Source organism: Phodopus roborovskii, unplaced genomic scaffold (genome assembly GCF_943737965.1).
Source record: "Phodopus roborovskii unplaced genomic scaffold, PHOROB, whole genome shotgun sequence".
Taxonomy (NCBI): Eukaryota; Metazoa; Chordata; class Mammalia; order Rodentia; family Cricetidae; genus Phodopus; species Phodopus roborovskii.
In genome coordinates this window covers 34,457,251-34,478,600 of record NW_026126517.1, presented here as the reverse complement: position 1 = coordinate 34,478,600, position 21,350 = coordinate 34,457,251, and the positions used below count along the sequence as shown (strand labels likewise).

The 21,350-nt window shown below is 51.5% G+C and overlaps 1 protein-coding gene across 4 annotated transcripts; it reads left to right on the top strand.

Annotated features, from left to right (window-relative positions):
• The first annotated feature begins 6,180 nt into the window (after window positions 1-6,180).
• Clk3 (CDC like kinase 3) lies at window positions 6,181-21,048 on the top strand. 4 transcript variants are annotated; one of them, XM_051197551.1, is made up of 13 exons: window positions 6,181-7,241; window positions 10,488-10,639; window positions 11,267-11,483; window positions 13,580-13,676; window positions 13,955-14,021; window positions 16,297-16,413; window positions 16,997-17,163; window positions 18,312-18,406; window positions 18,502-18,631; window positions 18,985-19,067; window positions 19,533-19,612; window positions 19,900-19,990; window positions 20,636-21,048. In XM_051197551.1, the coding sequence occupies exons 1-13, from the start codon at window positions 6,792-6,794 to the stop codon at window positions 20,810-20,812; spliced, it is 1,923 nt and encodes a 640-aa protein (XP_051053508.1). In that variant the 5' UTR covers window positions 6,181-6,791; the 3' UTR covers window positions 20,813-21,048. The 4 variants fall into 4 exon arrangements, with proteins under 4 accessions (XP_051053508.1, XP_051053510.1, XP_051053511.1 ...); XM_051197553.1 differs by having other exon boundaries at window positions 7,122-7,278; XM_051197554.1 differs by lacking the exon at window positions 6,181-7,241 and adding an exon at window positions 7,349-7,874.
• The last annotated feature ends 302 nt before the right edge of the window (window positions 21,049-21,350 follow it).

Below are 21,350 nucleotides of genomic sequence, written 5' to 3'. Positions count from 1 at the left end.
CTTAGTTAAGGCTTCTATTATTTTGATGAAACACCATGACCAAAAAGCAAGTTGGGGAGGAAAGAGTTTATTTGGCTTACATTTCCGTCACCAAAGGAAACCAGGACAGGAACTTAAGCAGGGCAGGATCCTAGGGGCAGGAGCTGATTCAGAGGCCATGGAAGATGCTATTCACTGGCTTGCTCAGCCTGCTTTCTGAACCCAGAACCAGCAGTCCAGGGATGATACCACCTACAATGTACTGACTCCTCCCTCATTATCACTAATTGAGCAAATGCCTTACAGGTGGATCTCATGGAGCCATTTCCTCACTGAGTCTCCTTCCTCTCTGATGACTCTAGCTTGTGTCAAGTTGACACACAAAATCAGCCAGTACAGGTGGTATCCTCACGTTGTCCTTAGTTCCCTATCTTGAGCAAACAGGTTTGGTCATGCGTGCATCTTCAGGAACTGTTTCAGAACCCAGCCTGGGCCGGGCATGATTTATAAGCTCCCACCCCATCTCTTCTCTGGGCCTTTGTACATGCTGCCTGCTCCTCCTTTTGTGCATTCCAGCTTTCCTCTGGAAAATGCCCGGTCAACTCGCAAGGAGGAATCAGCTTCAGAATCCCCTCTTTGGAGAGGCCATTGCTATCTATTGCCCTTCTCCATGTTGAGCTCTCTCCTCACTGGCACACTAAATTGTAAATGCTTATTTCTTGACATATATACCTTCAAGTCATGCACTTTGGGGGGGACAAGGAACAGGCTGCTCTAACAAGGGTTCTACACATGGTAGAGGCCCAGGTGTTTAGTAGATGCTCACCAAATGTATGCTGAATGGGGAGGTAGAGAAGCAAGGAGACATAGGATAAAGCTAGGAGGAAGGGCCTAGTTGGCTTTGTAGTTGGGAAGAGAATGGAAACTCTGTCTCTGGAGTCTCTGAAGTAGAGCCATAAATACTGTCCTCCAGTAGTCAGCTCCCTCCTTGTGAGGCAACCTGGGAACTAATTCCTGCTCCTCCAGCTCCCTCCTGAGGGACACTGGTGCCTCCTGGAACTTCCCACCTCCTCACTTCTTGGAGACAAGGTCTCAAATTTATTGTATAGTTGAGTATAACCTTGAACTCCAGACCCTTCTGCCTCCACCTTCTAAGTGCTAGGATTACAGGAGTATGCTATCATGCCTAACTGAGATAAGACTTGTTTTGTTTGTTTTTTGTTTTTCAAGACAGGGTTTCTGTATGGTTTAGAAGACTGTCCTGGAACTAGCTCTTGTAGATCAGGCTGGTCTTGAACTCACAGAGATCCACCTGCCTCTGCCTCCTGAGTGCTGGGACTAAAGGCATGTGCCACCACTGCCCGGCCTGCGATAAGACTTCTTAAAACTAAAATTTTCCCCTAGTGCCCCATAAAAGATCCCGAATGTGACCAACAGGAACACAGATACACAAGAAAGGAGTTGGACTCTGGCCATGTGACTCGGTTCTGACCCTTCTTACCAACCAGTGATCGAGCTCTTGCCAATGGAGTCATCTCACTCTGTAAGAACAGGGAGCCCCTACCAGCATAACTTGCACAATTTAGGAGTGTGCCCAAGCAACCATCTACCAGGTGTCCTGGTTACAGATCTCCAGAGCTGCCTGCAACCACATGACTTCTTGAGGGCCTGTGCATGGACCTCTAATATGGTCAGCTCTCCCTGCAGCTGCTGCAACTGCTCCAAAAGGGCCCTTCTGGGGCTCTTTCTGAGGCCCTTGTTTACTAAGAAGAACCCAAAACATCAGAGTAGAGACTCAGCCTCTGCTGGAGTTGTGGGGCCCAGGCTAGCCCTGAAGGGTTTACCCATAAAGTCCCCTCTTCCCTGAACCCTTGAGCCACTCTTTCTTGGGAATACTTTCTTAGTCATTGTTCTATTGCTGAAAGAGATACCATGGCCAAGGCAACTCTTATGACAGTTTTAGAGGCTTAGTCCATTATCATGGTGGCAGAGAGCAAGGCAGCAGGCAGGCATGGTGCTGTAGGAGAGTGGGGCATGGAGTGAGAATGATAGCATAGCGTAGGCCTAATGTGAGTTTTTGAAACCTCAAAGTCCATCCCAGTGACACACTTCCTCTAACAAGGCCACACTTACTCCAACAAGTTTTCACCTCCTAAACCTAAATGAGAGGTAAAGAAGGGGGTCCCTCTTTCTGGCTAAAAGCCTGCTTATTATACGCCTTCCTTGGGTCCTGCTTCAAGAAGGAAGACCAGGGAATAAAGTACAGGGCATAGTTGAACTTGTAACAGAGCCGGGAGCAGAGCTTTGCCATACATCCAGTTTGGAGGGGCTCTTGTATCGTCCTTACCCTGGGGGTCTCTAGGCTAGATTCTGGGCCAAGAGCCTGTCAACATGCCTGGTCCAAATGCTGTGCCTTTCCCTCCAGTGTCTGCAGTGGGAGCTGTCTGTCCTTTACCACTCCCATTCCCTCTTAGTCTCTACCCTCACTTATTTTCTGGCCTCCATCTCTTTTTGCTCCTGTTGTCCCTGCAGCAGGTGCCTCCTGCTCTGGTAGGCCAGAAAGCATTCCACCTTCTGGAAAGAATGCTGAAGGCAGCAGCCTTGCAGAGAAGCTGAGGAGTGCTGGCTCATCCTAGTCTGCAGCCTCTGATAAAGCAGATTCCTAGCCAGGGGCCTAGCTGATGGCTTATACACAAGGGAGTGTGGCTCATAGCTCAGGGTGGGGGTGAAAGGTAGGCTGCTCAGCTGTTATCTCTTACTGCAGAGCTTCAGACACACACTGTCCACCCACACCTGGTCCTATACACACACCATTTCTCCCTTGTAGCTGAAAATTACTCCAGAGCTCAGGGCAGCAATAAGAGGAATGGGGACTCTTGTGCAATACTAGAGAGCAGAGAGGCTAAGGAAATGGTTGTCACCTGGGTTCTGAGGGTCACCCAGCCCAGGTGGAGAGCAGTGGACCCATGAGGGTCAATAGGCTGAGACACAGAGTCATTAAATACTCTAACATCATGGCAATCAAAGTGGCTCTATCCATACCCTTGCATAGAGCAGGGATGGTATAACCTTACCAGGAAGCCTCAGCCTACAAAGTCACCTCCCTTTCTCTGGTGACAGTGATAGTCATTTTGTCTGGTTATGTAAGGAAGCTCTTCTGTCTCCTGGCCCTTCTGTCTCCAGCCAGTGAGTACTCCTAGCCTCACCCAGCACTTGCCTTCCAAATAGAAGCAGGGCTCCAGGGACAGCCATGAGAGAGGGCTGCTCAACAGGGTCTCCCTGCTAGCTATTCCATTCCCCTCTCTTTTCCAGATGCCCTGATTCTTAGCACATGAATCCTGGCGTGGGCAGAAGCTCCAAGCACTCCAGAACTTTCATTCTGGTCAGTTTAGAAGACTTCCTTGGGCTGGGCGTTGGTGGCACATACCTTTAATCCCAGCACTTGGGAGACAGCAGCAAGTGGCTCTATGTGAGTTCAAGGCCAGCCTGGTCTACAGAGTGAGTTCCAGGACAGGACAGCCAAGGCTACACAGAGAAACCCTGTCTCAAAAAACAAACAAACAAAAGGCTTCGTTGGTGCTGCAGGTAGGCAAAGAAGACCTAGGGAGAAGATGGGAGACTCATTTTCTGTGAGCATTGGCTCACAGCAGGCCTGGCTTTACCCGTTTGTGCTCACACTTCTGCAGAATTTGGGCTTACTCCAACAGGGCCTCTGGCACCACTCACAGGTGGCTAGTCCAGCTTGGTCCACTGCCGCCCATTCTCTGCCAGCCTGACCTGAAGCCCCTTTGACTGCCTCTTGTCCCACTCTGGGACTCTGCTGAGCACCTGACAGGAAGAGAGGGGCTGTGCCCTGGATTTCAGGAGGCTGGTGCTTACCTGAGCCCTTTAGTGGGGCTCACTGGGTGGTCACAGAACAGTGGCCCCAGGTGGTAGGAGTCCCAGGGACAGTTGGCAGGGCTGGGTATGTGGTCCACAGACACTATGCAACAACTCCCTGCAGGACTATGAAGTCCTGTCTGAGTTGAGAAGCAGAATGGGGATCCATCCCACCCCATACCCCTGGTCCAGGGTCCCTAGATGATTTGGTTCATACTTCACATAAACATCAGCCTCGACCCTCTAGTTTTCAGTTCTAGGCTTCCCTGAGCTATGGGAATCCTCAACCAACAAGACTGTTTGATCCTCTCAAGAGCCAGGTTAAAAGGGAAACTGAAGCTGAAAACAGATGATATGCGTCTCTGGTCTTGCTGGCAGTCTCAGGAAGCCTGGAATTTGCACTCAGAGTTGTCTGGCTGAAGAGTCCACTTTGCCCAACTCTGCCACTGCATGGTGAACTTCCTCCAAGTACTGAATCTGGAAAGTATAGGCTCAGGTGGACATTTGCAAGCTACTACTTTGTGATGAGGGAGCCAGAAGCCTTCATCTCTGCTCTGGTACTTTTCTGGCTTCAGCCCACCACTCATCAGCTAGTTCAGCTGGTACCATCTTTCCCCACCACTGGCTTCTTCACCTACAAGGACTGGATCAAGTCCTCCTGGGATTTCATCCACTCACAGGAATCCTATAGGAACACTCTGTGACCTTCCCATTCCAAGGTCTACAACTCCAGGTTTGGAAGGGCCTAGAGGACATCTCCATTGAGCAGATGGTGGCCAGACCTCTCTCCTACCCCACCTTTCATGGATCTAACACATAGAACTTTGTCCCTCTCAAGTTAATACAACCTTCCAGCGGTCCCTACCCCTCTAAGCCTGTTACTCCCTCCACTCTAGGCCTATTCCCACAGCCCTTCTTGGTTGTCTTCCTACATCAGCACCACTCAAGGCCACTCTAAAACAGACCATGAGGACTAATCTCATACCCTAGCACAGACCCACAACTCCACTCTTAACTGGGTCTGAGTAGAAGAGAGGCCTCTACAGTTAGGCTGCCCATTTTCCTCTTTGAGGAGCAAGGTTGTGCTGAATTGTTTTAAGAGGTTCATGGCCTTCCAAACCAGGCTGTTGGGTGTGGGGAACCAAGGGAGGGTGGCACCACAGGGGAATCTGACCTCTCTCAGGATGCTTTCCAGGGAGGTGACCTTGGGGCTCAGGCTCAAATGTGCATCAATTCATTCCAGGCAGAGGGGAATGCAAGGACAGCTACATAGAGAGAATAGGGGCTCAAGAACCGAGGGGTTAAAAAAAAAGTGGGGAGAAACAGAGCTGTGGGTGGTTGAATAAAGCAGAAAAAGACATCTCCTTGGTGCTGAGAGGAATCACACAGAAAGGCTTACCAGCAAAGGGCAGTGGGTGAGCAGCAAGGCTCCTCCCAGGATGAATGGCCTGGTCTGAGTTACCTCTCAGCAGAGCACTGGAGAGATGAAGAGTGTATTTATATATGGAGGCATGAGTCAACCCAACTTGACTCCAGGACCAATTCTTTACTTCTGATAGATGAGAGTTCTTTTGTGAAGAGAGACAAGAAAACGAGGCTCTAACAGGAGACCCTCAAAGAGAAACGCCAAGCTGCAACCTCGGGAGTGGACCTGGCTAGGAGACAGCACCTGTTTAAGTCTGGAGGGGTGCTTTCTGGAATTGGAGTGGGGGTGAGGAGCTTCGGGTAGGTCGCCTGGATTTTCCATGTTAGGAGAGCAGGCAGGACGATAGCCCATTCCTGATGCCCGGTATAGGGCAGGAGACAGAAGCTTTTTGAGAATGTAGTCATTAAACCAGAGAATAATGGTTTCCCAGAGCTGAGGAAACGTGAGTGGGTGATATTGGTGGGAGGCAATGACACCACAGAAACCTGTGAACGTATGAAATTCTGTTACTGTGGCCCTGAGCCTAGGGTGGGAACTGCATCTTCTAACACCTGGAATTTTCAGTATCTTTGGCTCCTGTGGCGAGACTTAGGGGAAGCAGCAGCTGAAGCTGCTGTTGAATGTCTGTGTGGTTGGAAGGGGACCATGGGGCCAGTTTGAGGTTACCTTAGCAATCGTAATCACCCAGCATTTTTTTTTTTTTTTTTTAACTTGGCCACTGTTTCCTTTGGTGGTGATGAAGATATCAGGCCATCTACGTCAGAGACAGAGGCTCTAGCGACACTTTCAGCATAGGAGGGAGGCTCAGTGGCGACAGGGCCTGGTGGGCGCGCATCTCATCCAGCACGGGGAGCAGGGCACATGGTAAACCCTGGCTGTCCCCGCTGAGTCAGCGAGATCCTGAAGGGAAGTCATGCCCCGCCCTGGCCGGCTGCTCCAGCCTCACGAGCCTCGAGTGGCGTGGGGCAATTAGGTGCCGCACCCGCCCGCTTGGCTGCGCGACGCGCGGGGGCGGAGACGCTGTCAAAGCGAGGCCTTCCCAAAGGACCGCGACCTGTTTTCTTTTCTGGAAAAATAGGGCCTCATGATCCTACCACGACAAAGCATGGGACAGTAGGTGGGAGGGGTCACGCCAGAGGCCGCAGCAAAAAGGATGACCGAGTAATTCGACTGGCAGAGCTGGAGCGTTGCACGGAGCGCTTTGTGTGGCACGGATTTCCTAGCCCAGCAACCGTGTTGATTGGCAGCGAGACGCTCTGAGGTGTTCAAGAAAAGGGGACGTCCTCTCCTCAGACCCCACCGCCGAGGCTCGCGGGGATCTTCCCGGAGACTGCTCCGCAAGCTCGAGAGCTGGGGCGTGGCGCCAAGACTTTCAAAAAACCCGCACAAGCCGAGAGTAGAATGTGTCGTTTGCTTCTTGCGCGCAAGCGGAGTCGCGCCCGCCTTCCTCTGCCCGGGCGCACCGACCGCTTTCGTCTCTAGCGCCCTCCTGGGCCCCGGGAGAACAATGCCAGTCCTCTCCGCGCGCAGAAAGAGGCTGGCGAGCACGGCCGGGCCGCGGCGGCGGGGTGGACCCAGCCTGGCAGTCCGGTGGGTTCCTCCTTTCGGCCCAGAGCCGGGCACCGGCCGCGGTGGCGGTCGAGCACCGATGCGGCCTCGGGGGCCTACGTGCACTACAGCACGGCGAGGGGCGGGTCGCGGCCCGAGGATGCTCCCGGGACCTCCCAGCAGAGACCTCCACCGCTGCGGCCCGGACCCCAGAGGGGCAGGCCGGTCCCCCAGAGCCTGCGAGTTGGGGGCTAGAGCGGCCAGGCCTCTGGGCCGGGTCGAGCCCGGGCCTCCGACGGCTGCGTCACGCGAAGGGGCGGTGCTGCCACGGGCGGAGGCCGGAGCCGGAAGCGGAAGAGGCGCTCGGAGTGGGGAGTGGGGCCTAGCCGCAGCCGGAGCCTGGGAGACGGTGAGTGTGGGCCCGAGCCCACGGCCGGGCGGCTTGGGTGAGTCGGTGGGGACGGGCAAGCTGGTACGGGTACCTCAGCTCCCGGTCGGGTCTCAGCGTGTACCTTTTTCCCTCTTCGGCCCACGTCAGGCCGCGGTCCCGACCTCTCACCCCTGACCCGCCGCTTCTCTCCCGGAGGGCGGTCACTGTAGACCCCTTTTCTGGATCCCGCGGTGTCGGAGGCGGAGCCCTAGCGGCCTCCGAGGCGGCTGGGACGTTCCACATTGGGCCCCGCGCGGGCCAGCCGGCTGTGGTCGCGTCCGACCTAGGCTAACCTGGAAAGGCTTTCCCTGCCCCGGGCTCGAGGTTTAGCCCGCCCGCAGACCTCCGCCGCGCGCCGCCTGGAGTTTGATTCTGGCCCAGGCTGGCCTTCCCTCTGGCCGCCGGGTCTTCCCTTGGCGGTTACGGGGAACGGGGCTCTGAGGTCCCCGGGATCCAGGAGGAAGGAAGGGACTCGAGTGCGGGCCTCCGGCCCCCTCGGTGTTTGTTACGATGGAACCGCTCCATCCCGGAGAGTGGGGCAGACCAAGCCGGGAGTACAAATGTCCAGGCTGCTCCTCGGTCCGGCCGGGAGCCTCTATGCTTTAGTTCCGGGTGCGGGTGCCCTGATGCTTGGGTGGGAATTGCTTGAGTCTGGCCCCCGTCAAGGCGGAGTTGGCGGCCTTCCATCTTCCCTCCTCCGTGCCCTTGAAAAGGAGGAGCGTTTTGCCCGGTGGCAGCCGCAGCTTGCGAGGTGGCAGGTTTGAGGTTGCAGTGGTGGGGCACTGCCAGCCAAAAATAACCATGGGTCGCTTGGGTGGCAGGAATCCGGGAGGGCAGCCGCTGACCTGGCTGGCTGTTCTTCTTGTAAGCCCGGTTCTCTAGCCAGGAACAGCAAATGAGAAGCCAGCTAGGCCTGCTCAGAGAAAAGCATTCTTAGCTTGGTTTCTTTTAGCTTAGCTTACTTTTATTCTTCATCGTGCAGAGCAGAACTTCCCAAAGCATAATTGTGGCTCTTAAGTTTTAAAAAGCCTCTCTGCTGAGTCTCAGGAAATCAGAGGGATTATGAGAAATGGGCCCAGAAAGCCCTGGCTGGTATGATGACGTGGGACACTTGATATTTCCCATATTTCACCTGTCCGGGATGAGTTGCAAAGGAGGTGATCTCCATTACTACCTTATAAGTGGTACTTCATGGCCGTCATACTTGGCTTTCTTTGCCAGGTGTTATCTTCATTTTCCAGGCATGGCAACTGAGGTCTAAAGTGACTTGTATAAATAAGGCCACGGGGCCAGTAAGTGGCAGCACTGGGATTGAGTTCGGGGTTTTCTGCCAAAACTTTCTACCAGATCCCTTGGAAAAGATTATAAATTAAGGCATTCATCATAACCCTGAGTGTTACCCAGAACCTTCTCAGGGTTAATGAAAGGCTGTCTTCAGTACTTCTTATGGCCCAAACCTGCCTAGGCTTTTGACTTTATAGGGCAGACATTTTTAATTCTTGTAGATCTTTTAAGAGATTATTGTCTCCTTGCTTCAAGAAGAGGCTGAAGGCGGTGAAAGGATAATGCCGTGAATTGGGTTGTCATTGGACTCGGAAGCTCAAGTAGACATGTGGTCATAAAAGTTTTCTAAGGCCCAGAAGGAAAACTTTGACCTGGTGGATATTAGACCACATCCTCCAGATAGGGTGCTTTTTCTGCCTGGTAAGGATGGGCAGGCTGGACCACACTTGGCCTTGTGGGAAGATATGTGCCCTGGCCAGTAAGATGTCTTTTGGGTCAATTAGACATGAGACACTGCTTTCAGGCCATAGCTTGCGCACCTGCCATAAGATAACTGGGGAAAAAAAACAAAAACAAAGATTATTCAGATGATTGTGAAAACAACAAATGTACTGATTTTATGTAGTGTTTATCTCCAAGGATTTCTGGGTAGCCCAGACTTTTCAGTGAGAGGGTTGCTAGTGGGGAGATAGAAGGCAGTGCCTTTCTTAGGGTCCTCAGAGGCTCCTGGAGGTTTAGATGAATTGGCCTCCCTGTCCTGCTCATACACAAGTAGCTGTTTTCATTTTTGGATTATGCTGGTGAGATGAAACAACCTTGATGAATTTGTTTAAAAGGTGCTGGGCCAGGCAAGCCTAGGACTGTGCAAGACTAGAGATTGGATATGAGCAATTGCTGGCTTGTAAAGCAAACAAGCAGAGGTCTCTTGCCTGGCCATCTGGTGGAGAAAACTTGAAGGGGCAGGATATGGGTGAAAATGGTACCAGCCTCATGTAGCCACCTTCCTCAATTGGTTGCTGATCCAGCTTGGGAGTCTCCTGTATTGGATATAAGTCCTTAGTGGCTAGGGATAGTGAATAGAAAGCCTACTTCTGCTTCCAAGTGTAAACCTGCAGCCACCTCTTCTAGGCACAGGAAGTAGTGCTGATCAGGAGGAGCTAGATGGGATGTCAGTGATGCTGTTGGTCAAAGGTGAAACACCTGGTATGGGACTGTAGTTGGTCTGAGGGCCTCTGAAATGTGCCTCAAGCAAGCAGCTTAGAGTCTCTGAGGATTGTGGCACCTTTCTGGCCTGAGACTTGATGGGCTAGCAAGGACTGGGCAGGCCTCTGGGCCCGTGCCCACTTGGCTAGACCCTAGTAGAGGTAGGGAATTTTGATGAGACACTGTCTTTGCTCGGGTTAGTGTTCTCATTTGTACTGTGTTTCCTCACAACTTCTTTGAGTTGAGTGTAGTTCAGTGCTTTAGCAAGACAGCTTTCAGTGTCTGAAACCATTGGCTCCATGCCACTAGTTTTCTTAGTTTCAGGCTCCTAGAACATTTAGGTTATAGGATTCCATAGGCAGGAAGACCTTGAGCAAAGCTCTTCTTTCCCCCTGTCCTAGCAACATCTCTGTGGCACTGCTTAGTATCCCCCCTAAGAGATTTACTTCTGTATCTTGGCCTTGACTCATCCAGTTCAAGTGTTCAGGCCCCTAGGCCACGCTGGAGAGGCACCTGTTTGTTTATTCAGTGGCAAAAGGATGGAGTCACCCATTGTCTGCTGTTCTGTCACTGTGACCTCAGAGTTCTTCTTTACTTCATAAACCCTGGGGGCAGGGGGCTGCCCCTAAATAGAACAATGGGCCTCTTCTTCAGGAGCACCTGGCTGCACCAGGCAGCCCTGTGGTTGGAAGCAGTGAACTGTGTGTTGAGCGGAGTTTTCTCTTTCTTGTGGCCTAGATGCATCACTGTAAGCGATACCGCTCTCCAGAGCCAGACCCATACCTGAGCTACCGCTGGAAGAGGAGGCGGTCTTACAGTCGGGAGCATGAAGGTCGACTACGATACCCATCCCGAAGGGAGCCTCCCCCAAGGAGATCACGGTCCAGAAGGTGAGTGGGATCTGGTTTGGAAGGAAAGAAACACTTGTTTCCTCAGCTAGATGAGCAGATGGCCCAGAGGCTCTGGTTGCTTTAGGTTCCTTTAGATGGCTGCTTCTGCCCAGCTGCTTGTGGATCCTTGCCATGACCTCTTTGGACTCCTTGCCTATCCTTACTTCCATTTCCTGGCCTCAGCAGAAGCTGCCTTCCTTGTCATCCTTTCTTTCTTTGTCACAAAGTGGTCCTTCTTCCTCTGTATTTTCTAGGCCAGTACCCCACCTGTGATCCTTCCTCGGTGGCAAGTAGGAACTGGTCCCAAGTCCTGTCTGAGTCCCTAGACCAAAGTAACAGTTGTACCAGGCTAGACAACTCTGTCACTGTTGGAGGCCTTTCCCTGTGCTCACTTTCTTTATTCCTTGGGGCACTGGGGGGACACTATCATTACCCAAGGCTCTGGAGAGTAAGCTTGGTACCTTTGCACCTTCTCTTCCTGTTTACTTCCCTCAGCTTGGCTATTTCAGTTCTGACAGGCCTTCCTTAAGAGCCTTTGCAGGGGCCCTGCCAAGGGCTTCTTGCCTGCTGGCAGAAACCTTGCTGGTAGGGCCCTTCTTGACTCATGTCCTCACCCTCTCTTGGCAGCCATGACCGCCTACCCTACCAGCGGAGATACCGGGAACACCGTGATAGTGATACATATAGGTGTGAAGAGCGGAGCCCATCCTTTGGAGAGGACTGCTATGGGTCTTCACGTTCTCGACATCGGAGACGGTCACGAGAGAGGGGGCCATACCGTACCCGAAAGCATGCCCACCACTGTCACAAACGCCGTACCAGGTCTTGTAGCAGCGCCTCCTCGGTGAGTGGTGGCCAGAGTGTGCTAATAGAGGCCTAAAAGCCTCATCTCTTTCTAGCCTTCTCTCAGGCTGGCTGGTCTGGGTGAGTACTGGCAGCCCTGTGCACACATACCATTGTGTGTGCACACATTCGTGTGCGTGTGTGTGTTTGGTACAGGGCTAAGCAAGGACGTTATGCCCTCCATCTTCTGGCCCCTTGCCAGTGGCAACTGTAGGGGCTCTGGCTCCGGCGCTGGCTGGTTTCCAGCCTGTCTGTGTCTACCCGCTGTTCCAGACATAGGCTACATGGTACACATGCCTGGGACACACTTCTCAGGGATCATACTAAGATTGCTGGTTTGCGATTTGAGGTTTATATGACCTGGTCTTTTTCATATCAGGTCTTGTCCCCTTCATCTCTCTGCACATAGCTAAGTGCTTTGAGTGTGGACTTGACCACCTCTGTCGCCTCACTTTCAAACCCCCGCTTTCCCAGAGGACCAGAGTCTGCATTACCCAATAAAAAGGGACACTTTACCAGTCATGTTTTTTTTCCTCTTAAATGCTGGGAGTCTGACCCGGAGCCCATGCATACTTGGCAAGTGCTCTACCACTGAGCTATTTCACACCCCAATCCCTACATTTCCTCTTTGTTTTTGAAAATCTTGGTATGTATTCCAGGTTGGCCTAAAACTCTGATCCTTTTACCTCTACTTCCTGAGTGCTAGGCACCACTGCCTGACTTCCTAGCCCTTTCTCTTTTTTGATACAGATCTTGAATTTCTGTGTTGAGCCTTCTCCAAGTTGATGGTCTGTAAGAGCATATCACTTTACCCTGTCAGACAGCTCAGATGGGGAGCTTCCAACTTCCAGCTAGGCTCTCTTCTGCCTTGTTCCTTGATAGGTGGGGTACTTGTGATAAGGAGAGGCAGCTCTCTGTGTGATGGGGTCCCAGGCCTCATCTTGTTGCAAACCACTTAAAAACAGGTTGGCCAGCATTCTAGGGTGGTGGGGTGAACAGACCAAGAGTCCACACTGTACTCAATCCCCTGGAAAAGGAAAGTCACTTGTGTGTTTCTGAGGTTTTGTGCTCTCTTCTCTGCTCCCCATCTGTTCTCCCTATGTTGTCCTCCTGCTGGCCAAGAGGCCTCTGAATAGTAGTGGTGGGTTCATTGGAGGTATCTTTTCTGCTCAGTGCTCTGTGACTTGAGTGGCATGGGTTGAAGGTTGAGTCCAGCATGGCCTGTGGCTTCAGACACATGCTGCCACATGCTGCCACAGGATGGCAGTGTAAGTCTGTTGCTCTGCTTATTTTTGGTGCCCTCTGTTGTTATGGGACGGGATTGGTTTGTGAGTGACACAGGTCCTAAAGCCAGGTCAGGAGCTGGCTTGGAGCCTGAAGGTCGGCTGTCCTGGAGGATCTCAGCCAGGCTCATTTCCTGCTGGAGACTGGTGGCAGGAGAGCTGTTGGCAGAAGGCTGTTTCTGGTAGTTGGTTAAGTCTGGCCAAGGATGTCATGTGGGGGCAGGTAGTATGGTTTTATGTGGCAGCTGTTGAGCATGTTGTAAGGTTATGTGGGCGAGCAGAGGCAGGCAAGGGCAGGCTGAGCATACTGCTGCAGCTAAAGCCAGGATAGCCCTCTGACCATTCCAGAAGGTTGGACCAGTTTGGGCCAGCCGCCTTTTTGTGCCGTTTGTTCTCATTGCGTCTTCAGCTCTGGCCAAAGTCATGGGAGGGTCAGGGCGGGGGAGACTCAGAAGAGGGAGTCAGGGCTGTGGCTGTCCTTGGGGCCTGGCCCCTCTGTGTCAGAGGCTGGACATCTTTCTGAGCATTTGTGGCACTCTTCTTAGAGATAATGTCCGAGTTTTCTTACATACCTGTAGCTGTTTTTGCTTTTCTGTTTTGAAGTCAGTTTGTGTCTTGACGTGTCCCTTGCAATATCCCTATCGTTATATATGCTGTGTGCCTTATGAAATGCTGGGATCTGGAAAATCCAACCAACCAACCCACCGGCTCCTCACCGTCTCCACCTCTGCCTTTGACTGACACCTCAATCTGTCAATCGGAACCGCCTACCATGCGATTGGTCGGATGGCGTTTCGGGGGGCGGTGCATGCAGAGAAGCCAACAGAGCAGTAAGCGCAGCAGCCGGAGTGTGGAAGATGACAAGGAGGGCCACCTGGTGTGCCGGATCGGCGATTGGCTCCAAGAGCGATGTACAGCCACCTTTCGTAAAACTTTACCTCTCTACTTTCTATCCCCCTTGTTAGATGAGACCTCTCCTGCGTGGAGGGGCCTCTAGTGCGCGTGGCGCCTTAGTGGGGCCACCAGTAATTGCCTGAATGACACAGACACTAGCAACTTCTGTTTTTAAGAGTGTAGCAGTGAGCAAAGAACCTTTGTTGTTTTTGAGGGTTTGAATGCTGTTGAACTTACAGGAGCTGCCAGACTCCAACCCTGCAGTCTCTCATGCCTAGCTTCTTCTCTCTCACAGATGAGATCGTGGGGAACCTGGGCGAAGGCACCTTTGGCAAGGTGGTGGAGTGCTTGGACCATGCCAGGTGAGCATGCTAGAACAGCACAGCCAACTCTAGGTATGAGCATCCTTGGAAGAGCTACTTTGGGGTTCGTGAGGGTGCAGCTCTTTTTGATGGGTAGCACCACTGCTGTATGTATATGTTGGGTGTTGCTGATCTCATGAAGTAAGGGAGAAATTCTTGGGATTTGACAGGCATGTGACATCCCTGCCCAAGAACTTCTGGTTACCTTTCTGACTGTAGCGTTGATCACAGGGAAGGACCAAAGGCCTGGCTTATGGTTTTTAGAGAATTTTGGTCAGGCGTCATCCTTTTTATCTGGTTTCTTAGGCAGAGAAAAGGACAGACAACAAGGTTCTTGGAACCTTTAAGGAATTCAAAGGCCAGTAGAGGTGAAATTCAGCTCTGCCAACAGCCCTGGCAGGGGTTTCTTTTGGAATGAGTTATCGCCCATGTTAAAAATAAGACCAGGGTAGGGGGACCTTACTCCTTCTCCCTCTGGGCCTAGAGGTTAAGAATGCTGCTGGCTCCTCATACTGTCTTTGCCCCTTCCGTGTCTGCTTGAGAGGTTCCAGCTGAGGGAAATGAGACTCCTGCCTTCTCATCCAGCAGCTGGTGCCCATCCCAGTGTGGCTAAGATCTTTAGTCCATGTTGAGTGTGTCCAGACTGGGGAGGCGGTGCCTGTCTGTGTCATTCTGCTGAGGCCAAATGACTCCCTCCAATCCTAACAGTATAAAACTTACCCTCCTATCATCTGCCAGACTAGGATCCTTGCTTTCTTCCCTATAGCTGTAGGTGAGAGCAACCCTCTGGGAACCAGTTGTGTTCCTGTCTAATAACCTCTGATTGCTTTAGTGCATTAGCAAAAGAGTACTGGTGTCCTCGTTTGAGCCATGACTGTCACTGCTTCAGAGATGAAACATGAACATCCTCTGAGGTTGCCCAAGTTACACCTCAGCCATTGATGACTGAGCTGGGCCTGCTGTTCATGGTTCTCCCACATCAAGTGGGCTGATTAAAAGAACCATTGAACCAAAAGTCAGCCATTCTTTCAGCCATGAGATGAAGTCTAATGTGATGGAGAGGCTTCCTTCTGCTCCCTGTTTCCATTCAGATACCTCTTCATCCACCATAACCCAAGAATGAGTATAGGGGCACTGTCCTGTGACCAGATGTAGATAAGACAGATCCAAGACCTCTGGCACAGGAAGACAGCTACAGGGTATGGGCTGTTCCCTCCTTGAGTAGCTGGAGGTGGGAAATGAGCCTGAAATCACTAAAGGTCAGACATAAGGTCTTGGGAACATTTAAAGAATTCAAAGGGAGTCAGTGCAGGCCGGTGGAGGTGAAATTCAGCTCTGCCAGCAGCCCTGGCAGGGGTTTCTTTCAGAATGAGTTACACCTGTATTAAAGATAAGACTACTGGGGGTGGAATGGGGGGCTGTTTCAGAAATCTGAAGTGATGGCCTCTCCTTAGCCTGCACCTGCCCAAGAAACCAGAAAAATGGATGAGAATTAGCAAAACAGCATTCTGAAGTCTTTGCCTTTGGGCCTATGAACTTGTTTCCAGCATCAAGGCCAGCCCTTGAGGCACCAGAGGGTACACCGTGGTAGGCCAGGGCCACCTCATTTCAGGTCTGCACTGGTACCTGAATACTAGCACTCACTGACAAATCTTGGCAGCCCAGCCTGACATATTTTGTGTGCTCACAGCTTGCAAATGGCCTGCTAGAGTGGGGTTAGGGTATGAAGGATGGAAAATAATAGTGGGAACTCTCATGGGATATTGATGGAGTTCCTGGCCCTCTAGCTGGTGGTAAATGCTGAGGCAGTTAGATAGTTGGGGGAAAGGACTTGGATTAGAGTGTGCTGTAGGGAGTGGCCCAGGCTTTCAGTGAAGAAGTTAAGCTTCACTATTGCCCAGGTCAAGAAAGTATGTGGTTGAGCTCTTGGTAGGACAGCTTGGCCTACAGGGATAGGTTATCAAATAAGCTTCCAGGGGCTGGGTTGGTCAGGATTGGCCTCAACTCTTCTGCCTGGATTCTTCTGGGGAGCTAGAAATTTCTGAGAGCCTAAAGGTGTATGACAGCATAGGAACCAAGAACATTCATGGGTGCCAGGGGATCTTATCTGGTAATTGGAAGTCTGGTGTTGCTTTCAGCAGGCTGCACCTCAAGTATAAACTGTCTCAGGATCTGTGGTTTATGTAGTGGTGTTACTGAGTTACTGGGTTTCAGAAAAGGGGAGAAAGCCGGGTTCTTGGCTGATGAGAGCCTTTACTTCTTTCTCGGTCTACAGAGGGAAGTCACAGGTTGCCCTGAAGATCATCCGTAATGTGGGCAAGTACCGGGAGGCTGCCCGTCTAGAAATTAATGTTCTCAAGAAAATCAAGGAGAAGGACAAAGAGAATAAGTTGTGAGTGTCTGCAAGGCATGGGATGGGTTTTCTCAGTGGGGGAGCATCCTCTAGTTACAGTTGCCTGGACCCTAGGGACTTCTCAGTGCCCCACAGGAGTTTGGTATTGCTTTCTCAAAACACTGTCAGGGGAGTGTGCTGGGTCTTTCTGGAAAGTGCCCTTGGACTTCAGGTTCTATCCTATCTCGCTTTGTGACACTTGTTTGGACACATAAAGAGAGCTTTTCTTTGCCAGCAAATCTCTGCAAGCACTTCACTGTGCTACTCTCAGCAGAGGGGATATACCTGCCCAGGCCCTCAAGAAGCTCAATAGTACCTGGAGGCCTGTGCTGTACTATCTCCCCCTCGGTAACTTGTGTGGCAGGGCTGCTCACCATTTCTAGCCATGGGTGAGCTGGGCCTAAAATGTAATCCCTCCACACAATAGGAAGTACAGTTCTCAGAGTTCATCTGTGTGATAGTGAGTGGATTGAGACATGTACTCTGGCTCTGAGGTTTGCTTTGTATCTTGGTATGCAAAACAGTGGCTTTACCCTGAGTCAGGTGAGGTAGAGCTTGAACCCCACCTATCCTTTCCCTCTAGCCTGTGTGTCCTGATGTCTGACTGGTTCAACTTCCATGGTCATATGTGCATCGCCTTTGAACTCCTGGGCAAGAACACCTTTGAGTTCCTGAAGGAGAACAACTTCCAGCCTTACCCCCTACCACATGTCCGGCACATGGCTTACCAGCTCTGCCATGCCCTTAGATGTAAGTGCCCATTAAAACAAAATCACCTAGTGTTCTTGCCACCCTCCAGTTCTAGCACACTGTTGATGGTTCTGCAAAATCTGTCAGACCTAGGCCTCTGGCTAAAAGGTCCTTCTCAGAGGCTAAAAGGTCCTGTCTTCAGTGTGCCAGGCTTTTTCCTGGGTTCTTAGGAAGAAAACAGGAACGGACTCTAGAAGTTGCCTGGCTACTGACTCTGCCTTCACCTTCATAGAAAAGAGGAAAAGGTAGAAGGTGGACCTGACAAAATTTCAGGTCCTGCTCCCTGTCACTCAAATATCCACCAGCTTTGAAGACCAGCGTTGATGGAACCAATGCTCAGTGCACTAGGACTTATGTAATATAGAAAAGGCATCTTGGAAAGTGACAAGTGAAAGGCCTAGAGCTGAGAAGATGTACAGGGCCTGAGTAGATGACAGGGGAAAAGAACCAAGTAAGGGGCACGGTTCTGCAAAGGTCTAGAATGTGTTGACTCAGTAGTGGAGAGGGAACTTGCTGGAAGTATGGCTCAGATGGGGTCATGGAGTTGTGAGGATCTTCCAGGCCAAATGGGAACATTGAAGCTGAAAGGTTATGAGTAGTTGAAAGTGCCAGTGAAACTGGCAGAAGGCTTTCCTGCTCTGGGATGGCTCATAGGCATCTGATCAGCAATCATACCTTTGCTGCAGTGAACCCTGTTACATAGCTAGTGCTGAGGATAAGGACTAATACTGCAGCTTTAGTGAGATGTTAAGTCTGTCTCTAGAGAGTGGTAGAGGGGCTGTTTGAAAGCATTCCTTCCCTCCCTGCCTCTGAGGCTTGTGAGGACTTACAGAGCTCTTAAAGCTAGGAAGGGCATGTGGTGGTGGCACGCGCCTTTAATCCCAGCACTTGGGAGGCAGAGGCAGACATTTCTCTCTGAGTTCAAGGCCAGCCTGGTCGACAGAGTTAGTTCCAGGACAGCTAAGGAAAGCTACACAGAGAAACCATGTCTCGAGAAACCAAAACCAAACCCAAAGGAATGAATAAAAGAAATAAGCTACGAAGGGTTAGGGCCAGCTTCCTGCTGGGGTTGTGTGTGGTGTGAGTAGCTCTGGCCAAGAGCTGATGAGCAAGCCTGGGTTCTCAATACATGCTTCTCCCTCCCCTAGTTCTACATGAGAACCAGCTGACCCATACAGACTTGAAGCCAGAGAACATCTTGTTTGTGAATTCTGAGTTTGAAACCCTCTACAATGAGCACAAGGTAGAACACTGACTGGGTGGGCAACAGTGTGGCCCTGCTCCAAGGTAGGTGACCTACCTGGGCAGACTGACCTAGATGGCCTGCCTTGCCTTCAGAGCTGCGAGGAGAAGTCAGTGAAGAACACCAGCATCCGAGTTGCAGACTTTGGCAGTGCCACATTTGACCACGAACATCACACCACCATTGTGGCCACCCGTCACTATCGCCCACCAGAGGTGATTCTTGGTGAGTGGCTTCATAGCCTCCAATATTGTTTATACTGGGCAGTTGTCAAAATGAATAGCTGGATGTGGTGGCACACACCTGTAATCCAAGTCCTTGGAAGGTAGAGGCAGAAAATATCAGTTTAAGGCCAGCCTTGGGCTACACAAGACCATCTCAAAGTGAGGGTACCCACTTGACAGTACACATCAGTCTGCCACCCGGTATTGAACAATACCTGAGACACTCAGATAGACCTGGTTTTAGTCAGAAACAGCTCTGTTAGTGGGGCTTGGGCAAGAGCTGTGCCAGCCAGAGTGGCAGCTTCCTAGGGATGTGGGGTGCTGGGTCTCATATTTTACCATCTTGTCTTACAGAACTGGGCTGGGCACAGCCCTGTGATGTCTGGAGTATTGGCTGCATTCTCTTCGAATACTACCGTGGCTTTACGCTCTTCCAGGTATAGTACTGACTTGGTGGGTTGCAGGGTACATAGTCAGAAAGCTCTGTGTGGTTAAGGAATTGATACCTTCTATCCTACCAGTTACCATGAGAATCTAGACTCTTAGGGGTTATAATTGCTCAGGGGAAGGAATCAGTTGAAGAGTCTAAACCAGGTAGGAAGGATTTCATCAAGGACAAGACTGGGTATAAACAGATTCTGTCTGGGCAAAAGCATATCATGAGCATCCTGTGGCATGAAGAACCAACCTGGTATGTAGTCAGCCAGGTCTACCTGTGGGGCCAGAGAACATGAACCTGGCCCTGGTTCCAGGCCTCTGGGCTGCTACCAGGTTGGGTTGAGACAGTTTTCCTCTCCTGGAGCAGGGAGAGCTCTTGGCCTATCTTTCTTCACCCTTTATTCTCCCAAAGTGGGCAGAGGTTGGGCCTAATTCCTCGTTGCTGTGTCCCTGGTCCTCTGCAGACCCATGAAAACAGAGAGCACTTGGTTATGATGGAGAAGATCCTGGGGCCCATCCCATCACACATGATCCACCGTACCAGGTAAGAAGGCTCCATGGTTCTGCATCAGCTGGGACCAGAGACATAGCCTTTGCCAAGTACTCTGTGGTTCTCTAAGCTCCTAATAACCTTTACTGTATGTCCCTCCAACCAGTCTGGTAAAATCTGTTGCCCCTACTATCCTTTGTAAGATCAGGCCCACATCTCAGTTCTGGCCCTGTTGCTACCTGGAGACTTGATAGCAACTACTTTCCCACCTCCCCCCTGAGCCCAGACCCTGAGGGCTTCCGCTCTTTGACTCCCCTTTCTTCTCATTCTTGACTTTCCAGGAAGCAGAAATATTTCTACAAAGGGGGCCTGGTTTGGGATGAGAACAGCTCTGATGGGCGGTATGTGAAGGAGAACTGCAAACCTCTGAAGGTCAGTTTCTGGCTCCCCCAGCTCAGCTCATGCCAAGGAGACCCCAGGCATTGGGCAAACAAGCAACAGAGACAGGATGGGCAGCCAACAGCTGCTTGACCATCCCAGTTCTCTGTGAGGCAGCACCCAAGCCTGCTGGGTACTGGCAGTAAGGCTTTCTGCAAGCTGCCCCTGAGGGGCCCTTAGCCCTGCCCCTTTCCACAGGGGGCTGAGAATATAATGGGGAAACACCAGAAGAGCCAGCTGTCAGACTGTCGCTTCCTGTCCCTCTCTTTTCTGAATTTTGAGAAGAACTAGGCAGGACTGAGGCAAGGGGGAGGGAAGACCTAGATGTGGCCAGGAAGGAGGCCTGTCAACGGTTATTTGGTACCTGGACAAGTGCATTTCGCAGAGGTGATTTCTACCCACCCATCAGAACTTTGCATGTGGGGTAGAAGCACCAACCCAGCAAGATCCTACCCGGTAGCCTAAAGTTCTGAGCATGAAAGGAAAGGAGCTGGTCTGCCCGGGAGGGCAGAAGTAACCCTCTAAGGAGGCATCATTGCCTCCTCAACCCATCCCAGCAAGGCATCCCAGAGGCAAGGGGACTGCGGTGGCTTCCCACAACCCTGCCGTCACACTGAGGCACCTTGTGTCCTTGAGCAGAGTTACATGCTCCAGGATTCCCTGGAGCATGTGCAGCTGTTTGACCTGATGAGGAGGATGTTAGAGTTCGACCCTGCTCAGCGCATCACACTGGCAGAAGCATTGCTGCATCCCTTCTTTGCTGGCCTGACCCCCGAGGAGCGGTCCTTCCACAGCAGCCGTAACCCCAGCAGATGACAGATGCAGGCCAGCACACGAGGAGATGGAGAGCTGGACTGGGCTGCTTGCCCCTTTTCTCCAGCCTCTCCCACTGGCCTCAGAGCCAGAGCCACCGATGAACAGTGCAATGTGAAGGAAGGCAGGAGCCTGCAAGGGACGGGGGGATGTGGTGCCCAGCTGCCAGAAAGCACAGATTGGACCCAAGCTATTTATATGTTGTAAAGTTATAATAAAGTGTTTCTTACTGTTTGTAACCCCCTGGTACCAGTGTGTCCATCTCCAGGCTCCTTGCCTTCTCCCTTCTTTGACTGACCTTATTAATAAAGTCTTTCTTAGCAGCTCAGCTTGTGGAAAGCTAAGTGTCGATTGGGCCAGACACAGAAAGGCAAGCCAATGAATAAGCCAGAAGCTGGACCATCTTCTAGGACAGCAGTTCTCAACCTGGGGGTCCAATGACCCTTTCAGAGGTCACAGACCATCAGAAAACATATTCACATTACGATTCATCAGTAACAAACTTGTTATGAAATAGCAATGGAAATAATTTTATGGTTGG

What these genes read in the sequence shown, in the direction of transcription:
- Clk3 (XM_051197551.1), top strand. Translation starts at nt 6,792, where the DNA reads ATGCCAGTCCTCTCCGCGCGCAGAAAGAGGCTGGCGAGCACGGCCGGG. An exon ending in CAGCCGGAGCCTGGGAGACG is followed by an intron (nt 7,242 to 10,487) that starts GTGAGTGTGGGC and finishes CTTGTGGCCTAG; the next exon opens with ATGCATCACTGTAAGCGATA. An exon ending in GTGGCTTTACGCTCTTCCAG is followed by an intron (nt 19,068 to 19,532) that starts GTATAGTACTGA and finishes GGTCCTCTGCAG; the next exon opens with ACCCATGAAAACAGAGAGCA.